A 19176-nucleotide genomic window follows, 5' to 3' on the forward strand; every position below is an offset into this window, starting at 1 on the left:
AGCTTAGGTTGTTTTCACTGCAACACGACGTGTAAAATAAACAAAAGGAAGGGAGAAACTCCCAGACTAAAGTGGTACAGCATCAAAAAGTAGTTCTGTCTTCTAAAGTGCTTATCTCAGCTGACAATCTCTCTTATAACAGCTTAGAAATATGGCAAGGTGCTATATGCTTTCTTACAACCAGGGTCATTTTCTTTTGCCTGACTGCTCAGCTTTTCCTATGTTCCTTTGGTAGCATAATGTAGAAGCATAGTATAAAAACCTGTGAGGAAGCCATTACGTAGCAAGGCTGTTATTCTTGCCTACCAACAAGCAACAGCAATTTTCAGGAGTTCCGTATGGATGCAGGATTACAAGCAAGTGGTGAGGTGGGGTAGGATGTGAAGCAATCTAATCTCACAATTACCATCAAAACCACAGGATGGAGAGAGGGCTACAAGACCTGATTTGAATAAAATGGCTTATGCTCTCCATCTTTCCTTTTCAGATTTTCCTAAATTTACAGAAGACTTCTTCAGTATTCGTGGAGGGGAAAAAAAAAAAAAAGGCAGCATGTAATAAAAAATAAAATGTTACATTGTTATGTTAATAAACTTTTTTTAAAACATAGTACACACACAAAAAAAGGAAACACACTCAAGTTACATCAAGGGAGGTTTAGATTGGACAATAGGAAGGATTTCTTCACAGGAAGAGTGATCAAACATTGGAATGGGCTACCCAGGGAAGTGGCAAAATCACCATCCCTGTGGACATGGCAGTAAGAGACATCGTTCAGTGATGGGACTTGTCAGTTGAATCCGATGGTTGCACTTGATGATCTTGAAAGTCTTTTCCAACCTAAATAATTCTGATTCTATATATTTAAACATTTAGACAGTTACAGATATGTATCAGTACTCTAGCATCCAGCATGATTATTTGCTTTTTGGTATATACTAACATGATACTAAAGTTACTTTGCCTCTATTTCAAAGTTACAGCTTGGAAGAAAAGACAATAACCACCTTATAAACCTTACCAAGTCCAACAATATTACTTTATTTAAAGATAATGGAAGTGTGCATCAAATCCGTTAGATAATAGTGCTGCTACAACTAGAAGAGCAAGAGTCAGGAACAGCTAGGTGAATTTATCTTCTAATTATTGATCTGAAACAAATTAAAAAAACCTCTTCCATAATTCGTCTGCTAGTAGACTTACAAATCATTTGAGAGCAGTAGCAGTTCTTTTCAAGGTATAAACAGGGGAACACTGAGATGATACATTTCTATTTTAGAAGTCTGCTGCTAGTTTACTTGGTATATTTGCAATTCTGTCACTAGTGATTACACAACCAAGTAATGACATAAAAGCCTCCATGTTTCTATTTGCCTATCTAAAGTAATTAGGTACAATTTTCCATGTTTCTTTGGCAGCAATCCAAGAAAACATAGTTTACAAAAGCACCACCTGTTTCTATCAGTCCAGAAACAGCTGTTTCATCCCAATTAATGCCTGTAGGCACTCTTCTGTCTCCTTTCCAACATCAGTATTTCATAATTTGCATTGCATTTGTGCTCTGACAGAAAAAAAAATTGCCTACGTTTTTGCATAAATTTTATATTTAAAGACAAAGTCTACAAAATAAGACTACAGACATCTACACAATTCATCTTACATATTAAGATTTATGCTTTTGTATTTGGCATGCGTCTAGGTAATAGAATGATGCAGACAGCAGTAAATCTAGCATCAGACTGATACTTGTTTAATTTTAAACTCAACACTGAAGACACATCAAAGTGCCAGAAAAGAAATGAAAAAAAAAAAAAAAACAGAAGTCATTATGTCAAAAAATACACTAGATTCCCTGATATGGCCAATGAAGGCTGATATACCAATGCTTTTTACATAGTACAGTCCTGGACAGTGAATTAGACAAAACACAAATAGCAAATAATTCAGACTATTTTCACAGAATCACAGAATTGTCTAAGTTGGAAGAGACCTCAAGATCATCGAGTCCAACCTTTGACCTAACACTAACAAGTCCTTCACTAAACCATATCACTAAGTTCAACATCTAAACATCTTTTAAAGATCTCCAGGGATGGTGATTCCACCACTTCCCTGGGCAGCCCATTCCAATGCCTAACAACCCTCTCAGTAAAGAAGTTCTTCCTAATATCCAACCTAAAATACCCCTGGCACAACTTTAGCCCATTCCCCCTCATCCTGTCACCAGGCACATGGGAGAATAGACCAACCCCCACCTCACTACAGCCTCCTTTAATGTACTTATAAAGAGCAATAATGTCGCCCCTGAGCCTCCTCTTCTCCAGACTGAACAACCCCAGCTCCCTCAGCCGCTCCTTGTAGGACTTGTTCTCCAGACCCCTCACCAGCTTCTCGCCCTTCTCTGGACTCGCTCGAGCACCTCCATGTCCTTCTTGTAGCAAGGGGTCCAAAACTGAACACAGTACTCCAGGTGCGGAACATAGTACTCAAGGTGCAGTTTCTCAGAACAAGTGTCTCCTTTTCCTCATATTGAATGGAAGAGATGCCATCCAGAGGGATCTTGACAGGCTTGAGAGGTACACCCATACAAACCTCATGAAGTTCAATGAGGACAAGTGCAAGGACCTGCACCTGGGTCAGGGCAATCCCAAACATGAATACAGACCAGATGATGAGCAGATAGAGAGCAGCCCTACAGAGAAGGACTTGGGGGTATTGGTAGATGAAAAACTGAACGAGCCAGCAATGTGAGCTTGCAGCGCTGAAAGCTAACCCTACTCTGGGCTGCATCAAAAGTGTAGCCAGTACATCTAGGGAGGTGATTCTTTCACTTTCCTCTACTCTCTCAGACCCCATCTAGAAATACTGTAATCAGCTCTGGGGTCCCCAACATAAGAAAGACACAGACCTGTTAGAGAGGGTCCAGAGGAAGGCCACAACTATGATCTGAGGGACTGCTGCACCTCTCCTACGAAGACAGGCTGAGAAAGTTGGGGTTATTGAGCCTGGAGACCTTATAGAAGCATTCCAGTATTTAAAGGGGGCCAACAGGAAAGATGTGGAGGGACTCTTTATCAGGCAGTGTTCTGACAGAACAAGAGGTAATGACTTTAAACTAAAGGAGAGTAGATTTAGATTAGATATTGGGAAGAAATTCTTCACTCAGAAGGTGGTGAAGCACTGGAGCAGGTTGCCCAGAGAAGCTGTGGATGCCCCATCCTTGGAGGTGTTCAAGGCCAGGTTGGATGGGGTTTTGAGCAACCTTGTGTGGTGGGTGGTGCCCCTGCCCATGGCAGGGGCCTTGGAACCAGCTGGTCTTTAAGGTCCCTTCCAACCCAAGCCATTTTATGATTCTGTGATTCTAAATACATTCATGTCATTGAGATAATCATAGAATAACATCAACTATTTCACAACTTTCCTGATTCAGATGTAACCTGAAAATATAATATGTATGTAGACCTGTGGAATTGCCTTCTGGTTTTATCCTGTTTCAAATATATTGCACAGATTTGAATACATAACTTGCATATACTTCTGTCTCACCCAAAACAAAAAGCTGATGTATTACCTTGAACTAGATGAAGCGGTATAAGAGTCTTCTACCTCATCAGCGTACTTTTTCTTCGTTTTTGCAATTGTTGGTGTTTCCTGTTCTATTGTCTGCATATCTGAGACGACTGAGTGAGAAATACCACTGGGGACAGGAAGAAAATAAGTATGTAAAGAGATGACAAAGTCCACACCCTAAAAAAATAAAAATGAAAGGCCTAACCTAGTTTCTGAAGCCTGATGACAATGCCAAAGCTCTTACAGTGTTTTAAAAGCTTTTTTTTTTTTTTTTTTTTTTAAATGCAAACATCTAAGAAAGAGTGGAATTTTAAAGAAAAGAAAAAACCCTGGAAAGCTCAGCTATAGCTCTCTGAAGCAGTGACAAGACTTCTGAACACACAGACTATTTCCAACAACAGTTAAACAATCATGTGATTTTTCAGAGTTTTGGCTTGTAGTAGATAAGTAGTAGATAAGCTACACTTATGTCTGCACTGTTCATTAAAAACATTCCAGCTACCTTTTTCATAGTCACCTAACAGAAGCAAAAAATCTACATACATCTGTGATCTAAGTTAGTACCTGTCTGGCAGGTTAAAACTGAAATCTATCAGAAGCACTCCTGTCCTCTTCCCTAACAAATACTTGAATCTTTGATGATTAAGTTTCCATAACACTTCACACTTCTGTATACTTTTTCAATTCCCAATCAAAATCAAGAATATCTGCATAAAACTAAAGAGCATCTTAAATAGTTTATAGAACTTCACATACCTTCTGTTGCTGCCAAATCCCATGCCAAGCCTCTCGAATTCATTTTTCTTCCTACCAGATAGATTTAGCTTTTTTTCTTTTGTTTTAATATCTAGATCTCTGTAGGCCAATCGTAAAGATGATACACTAGAACAAAACATATTAGTAGAAAATTAGTATCTAATGTAGCACTGTATTTTGTTTTCTATGTTTACTGAAAATATTCATTATTAATAGGAGCACATTGTTTGTTTTTGCTTGCTTTGTTTTCGTTTTTCAAAATAAAACGTACTATTACAGTTCAAGACATGGTTTTGCATCGCTATTAAGTCAACCTAAAAGTTTTGTGTTTTTTCCCCCCACTGTCATAGTTTTATGTGCTACCAAACGATCATCAAAATTACCCAGTTCTGATATACTACAATACTGTGTCATCCATAATACAATATTAGTAATGTGTTCCTCTAATTCACTCCTTGGCCTCGCTACATCTCCACCCCTACTCCTAATGGTTTTGTCATGTGTTACATATACTTGAGTGATATTTACTAGGAGTAGACTATGCTTTCTTTTAATCAATACTGCTCCCCTCTGTCCCAGAAAAAGTGTCTCAGAAGAGGGGAAGAGAATCTTTGTACCTACAAAATCAAATATTTGATATGACAATCTGTATTATAAAACCTTTGAAGCATTCACAACTTACTATTTTCTGCACAGCTAGCAACACATTCTGTCACCTGAAACATCCTCCTAATTCAAATATAGTAAATGCTCAGAGATGCCATAGGCCTTCCTATATCTCAGACAATATCTTAATTATTATTTTCCAGCAGTACCAATGTAGGAGACACAGAGATTTTTAATCCTGATTACAGAATTGTAGAAACACTGCTTAAAATTTAATTTGGTAGGTTAAAAGGGATACAAATAGTAATTTTAACGAGGAATACGGCAATATTTAATTCACAGACTGTGGCTGGTAAAAAGTGCAATTAACATTATTAGAATCATGGTAAACAAGATTTAGATGCTGCTTGTAGACCTCATGCTCTTCAGTAGATGAGAAGTACATAAGACTGAAAACAAGACATTTCCCTTGTAACTTTCCATCCATTTTGTACAGAAGCAGGAATGAAAATAAAGTTTTGGACCAAAGAGTATTTTCTTCTAGTGTGTGTCCTAACCATTTGATTACCAACACAGGCTTCTCCTGGCTTGCTCTTCTTCTGGCCCCATCCATACCTAACTTTAAACAAGAGTACAAGATGCCCCTACCAAAGTTCACACCCTGATGGTTAGTGCACTCTCCTGCAAGGCAGGGGTGTGTTTCTGAACCAGTTAGGACAAGAAGGGCACAGCATTTGGTCATCTTCCTTAACGGATAGGGATGTAGGTACCATCCTCCTGTAAGGAGTGGGACATCGCTCCTCCACTGAAGAGGCGTTTCAAAAAGGAGAGTGATCTCAATCATGTGATGATTGGATATCCTCTAATTGGTGTGTTTAGAGGGACCTAGAACTTGGGTTCTAGAACTTAGAACTTGGGAACCAAAAGTTCATTGTCTGACATTCAGATGCTTACAATAAAAGTCAGTCATCCACTGAAAGTTTTTTGAAATAAATTAAAAAACAAACAAACAAACAAAAAAAAAAAAAAAAAAAAAAAAAAACCGAAAAATACATCTTCAAATCACAGAATATTTCCAGAGAAGATTTTAACCAATTATTACAGTTTAAGACCAACTCTTACAGAGAAAGTTGAAAATGTTTTCTAAAGCTCAGCTTAAAGCTGCTACTGAAGGAAATTTACCCAGCACTTTAAGTAAAATGATTTGCAGCCTGTTTTATGAAATCTATTTTATGAATATCAAAAATCTCTTAACTGATGAAAACTTATGAAAAATCATAACTCATGAACGATACTTTTTTTTTTTTTTTTTTTTTTTTTTTTTTAAATTTAGCAGCATGTTCAGGTTTGGCAATCGGTGAGAAATGCAATTTCTGTGGTAAAAGTACTCCGAAAAATTACCGATCTCTTTGCATTTAATAGTTCTGATGCACCAAAAACATCCGTTTCTGCAGAGGACACGTAACGTGGTCAAAAGTAGCAGGCCTAAAAACTTGGTACCATGAGTTCCAAGTGATCCTGTAATTCTATAATTACATTTAAATTCAGAAATGTCTTTAATAGGTTATAAAAAATATACGTTAGCACTTAAGAGAGGATGATAAAATTTACAACAGTAAAAGAGTACATAACCAACTCTTTAATGATCTAATTTTGATGACAACTATGATAACACTAGAAACCAAAAACATGTAGCAGAGAAATAGAATGATGAGAACAAAGAACCATACCCTGAGTATTTATTGAGAATGGACTAACAGATTTGAGGACACCAACAAAAGCATTCAAAGGGTGAAAGCGGCTCCAGTATAAAAGAGTAGAAACTTGAGCAGACACTTCTAGTCATACTTAAACTACCATCTGCTTTCAGCAGTGAAACTCTTACCCAACGTATATTAATAAAACCGAGTACTTGCATGTTTCCTGAGCTCTTAGAGAGACTGGAAAAGTTCAAGAAGAAAAACCTTCTGTGGTATTAATCTTAGCATATTTTATCATTTATTTTACATTATTCATATGTATCAGTGGAATGTCTCCTTATTTTCTGCTTTAAATAGAAATAACATTAAGGTTATTTCTGCAGTAAAAGAGCAACTGTAGAAACATATACCTAACAGGGAGGGGGGAGGGCAGAAATAGAGCGATTACTTTTTGGCCTACCTCATCCACGTTTGGGGATTTTTATTAAGCAAGATTATTAAGCAAGAATTGAAGTTTTATTTGCATTAACTAGTCTATGGTAACATTTCATTTAAAATGTTGACAATTACTTCATTAACGTGAAATTAGGCATCATGGTTTACTGCTGTACATACAATTCATACTTACAGTGGCTCTTCCTTCCCAGTTTGCTTACTGCTATGAAGATCCTGTTGTTCCTTCATTTTATCTACAGCTTGTGCTTGTTTTTCAATCTCATTAAAGCTTTGACTGCTGACTTTTTGTGCCCCCAAACCACCTTTTTTGGCTCCAAGCTTGATTTATTAGAAAACAAAAAATAGAAGTCCCAACATTATAACTGAGATAATCACCTCAAATGATTTAAGAGTCAACTTTGAAAGCAATAGCAAACACTACATACCGTTAGGGAGTATACGGCACAACTTTAATAATGATTATGTTGTATAGTAACATAATCAAATTTGTGGCAACTGAACCATTTGTTTCTCATTCACTTAAATCACAATTTATACTTAGAAGTGGCAACAATTTTTTTTTCTTATTTATTATATTAGTTCTCACCAGCCAGTGCTAGTCTCTTATCTTACTATTAAGGATTTATTCATATTTTTAATAAATGTTACACAAGTATTTAATGATTTAAGGTAGTACAGCAATATACAAATTTATTACATACGTGTATGCAAAACTCACAACACACAATGATTAGCTTTTGCACGTGACAAAGCACAGTAAATATTTTTAGATAAATATGTCATCTGAGAGGTTACAGTTTTGTGCTGGTTCTTTTAAAACAATTCTACTTCTAGCTCATTACTTCAATACAGGAAAACATATTCTTTCATTCTGATTATTGATTACTTAAAAAACAAAACAAAACAAAACAACTGAATACTACAAATATGAATCAACACAATGATGGAGATTCAGATGTGGCAAAGCCCTCAGCCTGCTGTTCTCTGTCTCCCATGCATTTAATTTGTCATCTGCAACACTGCAGCAATATGAATTTTCACAATATTTTTATCTTAATCTGTTAGCACTTTAGTGGCTTCATGTAAGAGCTCTGGTCTATGTACACAGAGTTGTACAGTTTTAGTCTCTGACACTAGAGTTCACAAACTGTACATGCACTTGTGAACCCAGTTATGTTCGTACTGTAAGGGAACATATCTGCATAAGCCATTTAGAATAAAAATGAAATTCTTCTTGCATATTAGGGCCCTCTAGTGAGAGCAAGGAATAATACTGTTCAATCTAAACAAATCTGCTATTCAGGTCCAGACAGCACCAAAAAAAATGCTCAGATATACATGTGGAAGTCTAGACAGTTCAGTGTGCTGTATACACGTAAACTCACTTAGAATTTATATGAGGTCAGAGAACAACCAATTAATCTTAAGTACTCTACTACAGAGTAATAGCAATTTATTAGACAAATTCATCTTAACAATAATCCATTTTGAAACAGATCATTGGCTGTTTGATATAGAACAGATTTTCTATTGCTTTTTATTTTCATCTATTGTTACTGATATGTGTACTATTTAGTATTAATGTACACAATACATTTCCAAATTACAATCTACATATTTCCAGTGATTTATAATACAGAGAAAAATATGCATTAACTATATAGACTTACCCCCTTCTTAACTTGATTTGGCTTCTTTTTTATGAAGGTGGTATTCTCTACAATGATTAAACATACATTACTCGACATACAATTTCATTAATTTCAGAATTGCAAAAGTGGATTTCCATAATTTCAGCCTCAAAACAGTTTTTCTATTTTTTTTTTGTTTCTAATGCCTTAAGTATTACATTTTCTACATGAAGAGGTTAAAAAACTAAACAGAGTTACATAGAACAGAGTGATGAATATCACTAAGAAAAGGTAGGAAAAAGACTCTGAGGGTAAGGTACCTATTGCCAATTCTTAATAGGAATAAAATTATGGCTCAGTTTCCAGTTGTGGATACCAACTAGTACACAAACTTGCCATTATAAATCACACTAGAGGTCCACTTGTTTCCATACCACTTCCAGGATAAATTATTTTCTGGATAGAAAGATATTGGTTATACTTAAAATAAGCAATGATACAGATAAAACATACCTGTATCATCATAAACACACAAAGTGTGAAAGTTCCAGCCTTAATGCTTTGTATTAAATACTGAAACACAGTAAATGAACCTACATTCTGCTCATTATGAAATCTGACAGAACTCCTAAACTTGGTATTTTTAATGACACTTTTTCAATACACTTGCCCCCATCTCATAAAAAACAAACTAAACAGTGAATAAAAAAAAAAAACAAAACAGTGATGAAGCAATATGACACACTCCTCACTGTTAAGTAAATTAAAATTCTGGACACTGGAGATTTTGTATTACAAATACAAGATTTGTAAACTAAATTTTTATGTTTAGTTTTCTGAAAAGGAAGCAAAATCTATCTAAATAGGGACCTAATGTGCTTCCTTAGCTTAAATAGCAAGCCATTCATCACAGAATGGTTTAGGTTGGAAGGCACCTTAAAGATCACCTAATTCCAACCCCACTGCCATGGGCAGGGACACCTCTCACCAGATCAGGTTGACAAAGGCTCCATCCAGCCTGGCCTCAAACAACTCCATGGATGGGGCATGCCCAGCTTCTCTAAGCAACCTGTTTCAGTGCCTCACCACCCTCATGATAAAGAATTTCTTCCAATATCTAATGTAAATCTCCACCTTTTCAGGTTAAAACCATTCCATGTTGCTCTACCATTATCTGACCAAGTAAAAAGTTGTTCTCCATCTTTTTTTTGTAAGCCCTCTTTAAGCATTGAAAAGCTGCAATGAGGACACCCCAGAATAATCACAGCACAACGCTCTATTAGATACACAACCTGAAGCAGCATAACGGAAGGTGTAAAGCATTACTGGTCACCTATTTCAGGTCTGATACCCATAATATTTAAATTCATCAAGTCAGCTAGGACAAGATAGATAAAACCAGAATGCAATTGACTAAAACTGATGGATACTGTTTAAGAAAAGAAGTTGTAATACAAATTAAGATGTATAAAAGTAACTCATGCACACTGCTATTAAACTAAGAATTTCATGTCTTCCCTAAATTCTTAGTAAGTATGAATATAGAAGTACACTATACTGGCTGCTATCTTCTGCTTACACTCATTACCTAAAGCAGCTTTTGGTGATGTACTAAGGTAATCAACACTTGGTCCATGTTCCAGTCCACCTGAAAGGATGACGAGTAACAAAGTTAAGAATACCAGAAGGCTCATTTGAATGCTTAAAATATCTAAATTAAAATACCAAAACACAACTCACTGTCCTCAGGATACTGCTCGATACAGATACCACAATGTGCTATTTCTGTCACAGCTTTTCCCGTTACTAACAGAGCAGCATGCACCCAAAGATTCATCTGAAATCTTCTGAATCAGATTCCAATTTGGATTCATATTAAACATTATTAAAGGAATATGTAGTCCCATGCAGTCTAGAAACTTCTAGACTTAAAATCTTCTAGAAACTCCTTCCTCCCCCAAATACTTAAGTTATTAGCATAAGGTTATTTTAATTATTAAGTAAGGTAAAGAGAGTCTAAACAAAGAGACTATCAGAAAATGTAGCTTATTGTTAACAAAGAATCAGTCATACCTTCATAGCATTCTGGAACATTTTCTGAAGCTTTCTGCTGTAGAGAAACTGGCTGTGGCTCTGATAGTACCCATTCAGTATTCTTTGCATTGAAAAAAAAAAAACCACAAAGATCAAAAGTGCACACAACATAGAATACATCTAATAAATATGAGCACTGTGCTCAAAGACCACTAATTAGCTAAAATTGGATTCCTATGACTACAGCTTCTATGTTTAAAACCTGTTACAGGAAATGTCTACCTATACTAAAAAGCATTGCTGAGCACCTGTATTCCTCTCTCAGAAATAACCCTCAAACACATCCTCCTCACTAGGCAAGTCTGTGACCTGCTCACAATAATACCCACTTAGTATTAGCTTTTCCACCTATGCTGTGCCACTGCCAGTCCATGCTTCTCTTCCTTAAAACCTCGATCTCATAAACTCCTGATATTTCTCTCTCATAACCATACTAAAGAATCTCTTGCCCTGAAGCACACAGACTGCTTGTCTCTGATCCCCTACTTTTGCAGCTATCCAAAAATTCTGCTTTGAAAATTTACATTATATTATATATATATTGTTTATATATAATAGAATATATATTACATATTATTATATATAATATAAATTATATAATATATATTATATATTTATAAATTCTATATATAATATATAGATATTACATATTATTATTTAGAATATAAATTATATATATAATATGTATTATATATATTATATATTGATAAATTTTCTCAAGGGGTTTTGTAACAAGTTGCTACTTCTCATACTTCAGCCTAAAAATATTTACAACACTTCTCTGCTTAACTCTTTCTCTCTAGCTTACTGCAGTTTATGATTTTCCAACTCACTTTCAAGTATTCTTCCATATTGCCTTTTGCAAACAAATACTGTTTACTTTTCTACTATCAGAACAGATGATCATCTGATGAAAATACTAGACTACAACTCACAAAAACTAATTTATTTTTTTCTTTGCAACAAGCATTTCTGAGTAATACAGCATTCTTCCCAAACTGTAAAACATAAATATTCTTTCCCTGGTTCAAAGATGTCAAAATTCATTTTTATAAGACATTCAAATATTGACCATAGTAGAATTTCCTAAAATAAAACAAACTGATAAAAGGCTGAAATTTCCTTTAAAATATGTTTTTGAAACATTACAAAAACAACAAAAAAGTTATTATTTTAAAATGTCACAATTGAATAACTAAAGGAGAGGGGAGTTTTTTCCTTTAAATTACAGCTTTTCCCATTCTTAAGCACCCTAGATATATTAGAAAGTCAATTAAAAACCTGCTATTTTTACTGTGTTCCTTACCAGGTCGCAGATATGAGCTCGCATATTTTTTATACTTTTTATTACTGATGATGATATATATGGATCACCACAACATCATGACTGGGGAATGAACGCAATGAATGTTTACAAAGTGTTGAAGAATATTCACAAGGCCTAATATGATATGCCAAGTTCTTTGCATTCTTCTCTATCCCAAAATATGCCTCATGATGATACTTAGTTGTAGGTATTCACTGATTGCAACTATACTAGAAAGCAATCATGTCAGAACACTTAATATTGTTGAAATATTTAGGAATACTAGGCACAGCAGTAACTTAATTATTCCAAGTTTAAGATCACAACTACTGAAGTTGTTTTTAATGGTATTTTTTAATCTAAGACACAAGAGAGTCTCTGAAACACTGTTCTCTGAAATAAACACAGCATCTGTCACTATAATGCACTGAGAAAGCAGAGCAGAGGTGAGAACAAATAAATGAAAACCAGAAATAGCAATAGCTTTCAGAAAGTTATTTTAACTTTTTCAAAGAGGACGGAGAAATTCTGGAGGAAGAAAAAAAGCACCTGCTTAACAAATAGCATTTTTTTCCATTCAACTTTATTCATCAAAAAAACAGTTATCACATATTAAGTTTAGATTAGGGCATTCCCAAGACAGGAATCATGAGCCAAGAATTGCACGCCTAAGAAAAACACAGCTTCATTTCACATTTAGCTACTATTTGGGTCATTCTAAATTATCATCTTAGAAAGTGGTTCACATCCAGGAAGAATTTTGAGACCCACAGAAGGAAAAGCAGGTAAACGTTAACTCACTGACTTATCCTTTCTCTGTTAGATTTTCTTACAGAGTTTAAAATTAATCACAGAGCACACAGCTCTCTTAAGAAGTCAGAAAGCAAACAAGAATTAAATACAGGCAATCTATACCTTAGGAGAAACATGGGATGCAAAAAAGTCTTCCTCTTTGTGCTCCGGTGACACAGGTGGCATTCCACATCCATCTGTCCACAGCTAGAAGTATTTTGGGAGAGGTAGAAAGGAAAGAAGGAAGAGAGGGAGATTATTAATTTTACCAGATAACTGCATGAATGCATCCTAAAAAATGCACTTACCTTAAAACTTTTTTTTTCCCCCCAAGTTAAAAATATTCCTTTTTAGATTCAATGTCTCATGATGTCTTCCCTCAAATTACCCATTTTCTTCCTAACAAAATACTCAGTATAAGCTCTGCTGCAGTAATGTTGTCAAAATTTAATATCACTAGAGCTTTACTTGAACTTGTTTTACATCTAAAGCTGTCTAGTAAGTAAAAAGAAATATTCTCTTAAGTTAGTGATGAGAACCACATTAACTATATCTGCCATACAAAATTATAATAATTAAATTTCATAGTATTTGATGAACAGATTAGAAGAAAGAAAAGCAAGACATTTTAATTAATTTATTTAAAATTCTCACTCATTTGATCAACTTCAAATGAATTAGCCATGGACTTAAACACATTGAATTAAACTATCAAGACATTCATTCTGCATATATAGAAGAGGGCCAATGTCAAACTTATTTAACACCTCAGCAGATCTAAATAACGTGTACTTCGCTAACAACTTCTTCCTGTCAGCAACCTAACTTCAAAGCTTTGACAGCATGCCTGCATTTTTAACAGAAAAGGATGTTCAGGACATATATATTATATATATATATATATATATATATATATATATATATATATATATATATATATATATATATATATATATATATATATATATATATTATATATATGTGTGTGTGTATATGTAGTTATATATATATAACTAGCAAGTTTTATATATACATATATATATATATATATATATATATATATAAAACTTGCTAGTTTTTCAAATGTATTTTTTGTAGAAAAAAGGAAAAAAACATTTATCTGTTCAAATTAAAACCCACTTAAATCTCAACTAGTTTGTAGTTAACGCTATTGGCACTTTTATGTTTTTATATGCTGTACTTCTCAGGAATAATTCAGTTACAGAGAAGCAAAAATAAATACAATATATAATTCACAGAGAAGTGCTGGTGTTTTTGTTATACAGTAGCACAAACAATTTTTCAGCACGTTTGAGAAACAAAGTAGTTTCCTTTTTGAAGAATACCTGAAGTTTCTGCCTAGAATTCCTGTAAGTTATTGTAAATCCTGCAAATGGTGTTTTGAGTAACCCAAAATATGAGGTTCAGCTCTACCCTCAATAATTTTTTTCAAAAAACAACAAAGTTGCAAATAGTTTACTCCACAGCTTGTAACCTCACTGCAACGTGTACCAGTACCTCCAATAGGCAGATAATCTTTCACATTAACTAGAAGCTTAAAATTGCTCTAGATGGTAAAGAACAGAAAGTTTTTGAAAAATCTAAATTACATAAGACACACATTACTCACATCAGTACCATGCTTTCTTGTTGCTTGCATTGCAAGAGATTTAATTTTCTCTTTGTAAAGTTGAGCAGCACGACTGTTATACTTTGCATTGGTATCACTTGTTGTGCATCCATGTTGATGGAAAAAAGCAGACTATGAAGAACAAGATGCAACGAGAAACAAATTTAAAATCAATACCACTTAACATAAAAATATATCGCAATGCAGCAAACTACTCTCCTCCTGTATCTAAATATTTTAAATTATGAAGTCTGTGTAAATTTCCAAAATAAGAAGAAAACTCCATTATGGCAACATATGTACATGTAAAACAACAACATTAAATTAAAATAGATTAGTGGTATGTTTCAAAAGCACATAGAGATACAAGCTTCCAATCATATACAAAGATTTGTAGTTTTGAATGTAACAAGGAAAGGATGAGTTAACTAACTGCCAACACCTGTGCTTCAAAGGACATTTCTGATATTCTAAAAGGTATCACTTGCTTTCATCTCGAGCTTGCTAGAAAGAACAATGTATGCTTGATCAAAATGGCTATATAAAAATGGTCTTCCTTAAAGTGTATATCCACATATATATGTATGTACCTATATATAGGTACATGTGTGTATTCACATATACATATGTGTGTATTCACATATACATATGTGAATATATATATATATTCACATACACACACTATTTATATGTGTGTATTCACATACAAATAAAAACTTTGTTTGAAAGATTAAGAAATGGAAAAGCTGGGCATTTTTTTAGTACCTAGAATTAACTAGCAAATGATGTCACATGTTCTTGCACAGAAGAACTTAATAGACTATTACAGTAAAACATAGTAAACAAGTTTCCGATAGGGTCAGCAAATCCAGACAATTGAAGCCTATAACCTCAAATGTAAATCTAATACATAAGTACCAGACTTCATATAAAAGTTAAGCCACCATACATTTCTGTAATTACAACAAAAACAGTTATAAACATAACAAGTGTCAAAAGGACTGCGTATATTTGCATTTAGGTGTGTATATATATATATACACACACACACCCCTATGGAGCTGACATTCAGAGCTTTTCTTTGTAAACCCTAATTCTAATCATTTTAAGTGTTTATTCTGAAAGCAAAAGGAACTCACATCACCAAATTTTCTAGCAATCTCATACACAGCTATAAAGCTCATAACCGATTCAAGATTCAGTATCACCAGGAAATTACAGAATAGAAATACTAAACATTAATCTGAGAGTATTTCTAAGCACTAGTTGGTAAAAATAGAATTCAGCATTTTATTGGAACAAAAAGGAAATTGTTTTTTAATGCAATTAGAAGGAAGATGTTGCTTTTACTTTTTAAATGTTGAAGCAGTTTACTAAGATGGTCTTTGAAGTTTCAGCTGTTTATCCTGCTAGGTAATCCAAAAGAGGTCATTATGAATTTCAGGTGTAAGAGATGTGGGTATATTAGACCTACTGGTACAATGCATGATAGGAAACAGTGACATCCAAGCAGAAAGACAAAAATCCATAAAATTAAATAATAAATGTTTACTGTTAATCTTCTGTGAATATGCTTTCTGAAATTATCTGATGTACTTTTCAAAACTTGCACTTCCTTCCTACCAATTGCCTTTAAATCTACGGCTAAAAAAGGAAAGTATTTTTCATGCAGAATCTACCTCTTCTGATTAGTTAAAACTATGATCTTTATCTATTAAGAGGCGTAAGAGAAACTTGATGAGCAAATTCATATAACTGCATGTCGTGGTTTAACCCGGCTGGCAGCTAAATACCACGCAGCCGTTCGCTCACCCTCCCCCCTCCCTCTCTGGGACAGGGGAGAGAAATGGAAAGTGAAGCCCGTGAGTTGAGATAAAGACAGTTTAATAAGACAGGAAAATAATAATAACAAAATAATAATAACAATAATAATAATAATGTTACAATGGTGATAATAGGAAAGTAATAATAATGTGTACAAACAAGTGATGCACAATGCAATTGCTCACCACCCGCTGACCGATGCCCAGCCTAACCCCGAGCAGTCCGTCCCCCTCCCCCCGGCTAGCCACCCCTATATATTGTTTAGCATGACGTCAGATGGTATGGAATACCCCTTTGGCTAGTTTGGGTCACCTGTCCTGGGTCTGTCCCCTCCCAGCTCTTACTGCACCCCCAACCTGCCTGTTGGCAGGATAGAGCAAAAGGCTGAGATGTCCTTGGCTTGGTACAAGCACTGCTCTGCAACAATTAAACCATCGGGGTGTTATCAGCACTCTTCTCATCCTAAGCCAAAACACAGCATTCCACCAGCTACTAGGAAGAAAATTAATTCTGTTCTAACTGAAACCAGGACACTGCATTATACAGAAAGATACAACTTAGAAAGGATAGACAGAAAAAATAGGGTAAAAACACCACTTTAGTTCTGAAGTTACACAACCACTCAGATCTGCAAACCAGAGACAGTGACATGCTGAATGCCTAATTCAAAGAAGATGGTTTGACTGGAAAATGCAGAAGGGGAAGATAAATAATAATGATCCTTGCTCAATTCATCGTTCTTTGTATGGAAATATTTAAAATATTCTAATACTGAAATATTTAAAACATTAAATATTAAATTCAGAGATGGTAAGATTTAGGAGAATATTACAATCACAAGACTCAAGGAAAGCAGATTAAGAAAGCAAATTAAGAAATTGTAAATGGAATTAAAGCTTGGTTGAGATGGAACACAAAGAAGCTCAAGACTTACAGTTTCTTAAACAACGTTTAAGGACTAAAAACACATGAAGAAAGATAAGGGGTAAGTTTCCAGGGCACTGGAAGAAAAGTAGAAGTTTCTTATGAAAGTTACATGTTTGGACACAGAGTAATACAGCTTAGGGAAGCAATCTTAACTACCAGTGGTTGATCTTTGAAAAAAACATATGGGAAAAGAGGTAAGATTCCAGAGGAGCTGACTGAAGAAAGTATTGTCTTTTTAAAAGGAAATTGAGGACAATACAGCAGTCAACACAAAACCTTAGTTTAAAAGAAAATATTATGAAACAAACTTATTTTTGAGTATGTAAAAGAATTAAATCAAAAGTAACAGATTATATCAATTAGCCAAAACATTGCCATTTCCTCTCTCTGACAGTGTAGCACATCTTATCTTTACTTTAACTGTACCTAAAGCCTAAGTCATATCTTGACTTCAGCAGTGACATGACCTTTGGCAAGACATGTTCATGAACTACATACAGAAATAAGGTCACAGGAAAACACTTGTTAACTAGGTTTACAAGCAGATGTAAGGCCATCTTTCATCAGTTATCAATGTTTTGCTGTTAAATTAGATGCATTTTCAAGGAATCTGGTCTAGTCTTTTCAGTGATTTTTATTAATGACTTCTAAGAAAAAAAACTTTTGCAGACTATACCTACATGAAAAAGTTGCAAGAAGTATGGAAAGTGAAATCAGCACTCAAAAGAATTCTTAAAAACAAGAAGAAGTAGAGAAATGGATTGGAGAAATAAAAATATTCTAAAAGATGTGAGCCAATAAGGAAAGACAATAGCTTCCAAACCTAACAAGCTTCAATGTGCACGGCAAACACTCAAGAGTACATACAGCATTTGCATTTCCTCCAACTTGCATGCATCTCAGTTGAAACCAAGACCAATTGGAATCCAGTTCTGTAGATCTGAAGAGAAGGAAATATTTTTAATGTTATCTTCACAGACATTTAAAATCTACCTTGTTTGTGTAAAGAGTTTATTTCCAAAATTATCTGGGGGTGGTAGAGGGAGCACTGAATATGAGAATTCTAACAGTCATAATACTGTGATCATCAGGAATGCATTCTTGAAAGACCCCTTTGTAACATTCTTTTATACAGTGACAAAGCAACAGAGGAAAAATACAGATTTTAGTTGATAAAAAACAGCTGCTTTTATCTGCAGTCCATTCTTAGATGCATTGCTCTCACACACTTCCAGCAGTTACATATATGAAATGGAAGGTTCTATTTAATAGGACAAATACACCTATAGGACATAAATTGGGTTACTCACCTGAAATACGAGAAGCTCATTAAAACTGCACCAACTGACTGAGCCTATCCAAGTGCTGCCACCAAAGGGGAGTATAGTCCTTTACAAAAAACCCCTCACTTCCTACCCCATTATGTTGCCACCACAGTGCTAGTACTGAACTACTTCAGGAAGCACAGTTGGCAAAAAAAAAAATAAAAAATATTTAGGTCTCTAAACTGGCTTGCTAGACTGTCAGATTATCATTATGATCAATATACTGTAGCACTGCTGAAGATAAGTAGTAAATAATAAAGTAGTATTTGCCTCAGTCTTGACTGGAAAAATGATAGAACGCTTCAACGTGCTTACTCACTTCTTTGTTTTCATCACAGACTCACAGAATGGTTTGGGTTGGAAGGGACTTCCAACATCATCCAGTTCCAACCCCTCTGTCATGGGCAGGGACACCTCCCACCAGACCAAGTTGCCCAAGGCCCCATCCAGCCTGGCCTCAAACACCTCCTGGGATGGGGCATCCACAGCTTCTCTGGGCAGCCTGTGCTAGTGCCTCACCCTCTGAGTGAAGAATTTCTTCCTAATATCTAAGCTAAAT

The 19176-nt window shown here is 34.9% G+C and overlaps 1 protein-coding gene across 1 annotated transcript in view; it reads right to left on the minus strand.

The window, feature by feature from the left end:
• ARFGAP3 (ARF GTPase activating protein 3) overlaps positions 1 to 19176 on the minus strand; it is a 33146-nt gene that overhangs the window by 8227 nt on the left and 5743 nt on the right. The window contains exons 3-11 of the mRNA XM_082778084.1: positions 18160 to 18232; positions 14542 to 14673; positions 13035 to 13118; positions 10793 to 10874; positions 10308 to 10367; positions 8759 to 8805; positions 7261 to 7406; positions 4327 to 4452; positions 3572 to 3697 (exon numbers count right to left, since the gene is read on the minus strand). Coding sequence (XP_082634210.1) covers positions 3572 to 3697; positions 4327 to 4452; positions 7261 to 7406; positions 8759 to 8805; positions 10308 to 10367; positions 10793 to 10874; positions 13035 to 13118; positions 14542 to 14673; positions 18160 to 18232 — 876 coding nt within the window. The remainder of the gene's footprint in view (positions 1 to 3571; positions 3698 to 4326; positions 4453 to 7260; positions 7407 to 8758; positions 8806 to 10307; positions 10368 to 10792; positions 10875 to 13034; positions 13119 to 14541; positions 14674 to 18159; positions 18233 to 19176) is intronic.

Source organism: Aythya marila (assembly GCF_965140915.1).
Source record: "Aythya marila genome assembly, chromosome: 1".
NCBI classification, from domain to species: Eukaryota; Metazoa; Chordata; class Aves; order Anseriformes; family Anatidae; genus Aythya; species Aythya marila.